General features: G+C 37.4%; 1 protein-coding gene across 1 annotated transcript in view; it reads left to right on the top strand.

Annotated features, from left to right (window-relative positions):
• Positions 1-2,017, top strand: part of PSME4 (proteasome (prosome, macropain) activator subunit 4) — a 133,267-nt gene that overhangs the window by 120,729 nt on the left and 10,521 nt on the right. The window contains exon 42 of the mRNA XM_011967084.1: positions 986-1,114. Within this exon, the coding sequence (XP_011822474.1) occupies positions 986-1,114 (129 nt within the window). The remainder of the gene's footprint in view (positions 1-985; positions 1,115-2,017) is intronic.

Here is a 2,017-nt window from a genome sequence, read left to right as displayed (position 1 = left end):
AGCCTGGGCTACAGTGCAAGACCCTGTCTCAAAAAAAAAAAAAGAATGACAGCGGCTACAGCCATCAGATTTGTTGGAATTCATAATGATAATCTTTTAAAAGTTGTTATTTACTTTTGGAGGACAGACAGGAAATCATTATTTGGAATGAGGGAAAACTTTTATATATATATAAGTGTTCTAGCTAATAATGAAGAAGGAATGACCATTTCGCAAATCTCTCTTTTTGTAATGGATTATCACAGAAAGACAAAACTAAGTATCAATGAAAGAAGTACATAGCACCACTTAATGTTGTGCCCAAGTAAACTTCAATAAAGTCAGACCTTTACATCTAATAGCCAATTTATAAGACTTACTGGGGCCAAGGAATACCACTGCAGGGATGCAGTCAGGGAAGGCCACAGTGGGGGAAACTACAAAACAGCAGACACAGCCTTTTTTCTCAAGGAAAAAAATACAGAGCAAGGGATTTTAAGATAGTAGGGGGAATATATGCGTTGAAAGAGATTTATGAAACATACGAAGTAAGTACAATATATGGTCATTATCTTAAACCTGATTTCAGAAACCCAGTTGTAATAACACATGAATGCGGTAATTGGGGAAATCTGAGTACTGCTACATATTTTATATTATAACTGTAATGAAGTTTTATGTGTGATGATGTCCATTACATGATTCTTTTTTAAGAGACCTTTTAGAAATAATATAATAAAATATTTAGGATAAAATAGGGATTTGCTTCAAATAATTTCATTGGGGAATGGGAGTCACAGGGGAGCAGAAATGAAACAAAAGATTATGAGTTTGTCATTATTGAAGAGGTGATTGGCTCCTGGGGGTTCATTTTACTATTCTCTATATGTTTGAACTTTTCCATAAAAATTGTTTAAAGTAAAGATGTATTATCTCTCATGTAGGATGCCTTTGTACTTACTGGCAATTATTTTTCCCTTTTTGTCCTTTTTACATTGTTTTTTAGATTGCCCCAGTGGAAAATGACAATAGCTACGATGAACTGAAAAGAGATGCAAAGTTATGTTTATCGTTAATGTCTCAGGGGTTGCTTTACCCTCATCAAGTGCCTTTGGTACTTCAGGTGCTAAAACAAGTAAGAGTGTTTATACTATTTATGTCTTTTGATGAGGATTTTGGTTTACCATTCTAAGAATTTCATAGTCAGCTGCAGTGCACACAGCGCCTGGCTTTTGTTTTGAATTTTCTTTTAGTGTAAGAGAAGACATATATATTGACCAAAGAAACAGACCTAGATTCTGTGCCTGGCTCTGCCACCGCCTTTGGTGACTTTGGGCAAGTCACTCAAGCCAAAAATATGCAGAGAGCTAATTCATTATTAAGTGCTTTGGATAAAAAGTGCTTATGAGGAAGGGGGATGGTGGTTCCTTTCTACCAGTTCTCCTTTGTTTTGCTCACTTCTGTTACCTGGTCTATTCTAGCGAAACCTATATTGACTATACATTCTCTGCCTGCATTGTTAGTATACCGTATGGTCAGCTTTTTCCAGACATTACACATGTTATATGGAAGTGGACATCTTCCCATAGCTTTCATTTTAAATTTGGTAACACACTGGAAAATATTTTCAACAACCTACAGTGGTATTTCTTTGTAGTAGAATTTAGTAGTAGTTAATCATTTGCTTTCCAGACCATACTGCTGCTACCAAAAGTAAAATAATGTGCCATCCTCAGAGGAATTAGGAGCCATTAATCATGACTGATTATCTCTTGTGAAATTGACTTTTACCTTTGTGTGGGTATTTTTGTTGTTGTTTTTGAGACAGAGTTCGCTCTGCTGCCCAGGCTGAAGTGCAGCGGCACCATGTCTACTCACTGCAACCTCCGCCCCCCAGGTTCATGCGATTCTCTTGTCTCAGCTTCCCAAGTAGCTGGGATTACAGGTGCCTGCCACCACACCCAGCTAATTTTAGTATTTGTAGTGGAGACAGGGTTTCACCATGTTGGCCAGGCTGATCTCGAACTCCTGACCTCAG

This window comes from Mandrillus leucophaeus, unplaced genomic scaffold (genome assembly GCF_000951045.1).
Source record: "Mandrillus leucophaeus isolate KB7577 unplaced genomic scaffold, Mleu.le_1.0 Scaffold786, whole genome shotgun sequence".
NCBI classification, from domain to species: Eukaryota; Metazoa; Chordata; class Mammalia; order Primates; family Cercopithecidae; genus Mandrillus; species Mandrillus leucophaeus.
Note: the sequence above shows the minus strand (reverse complement) of the source record. Positions and strands in the feature narration are given on the sequence as shown.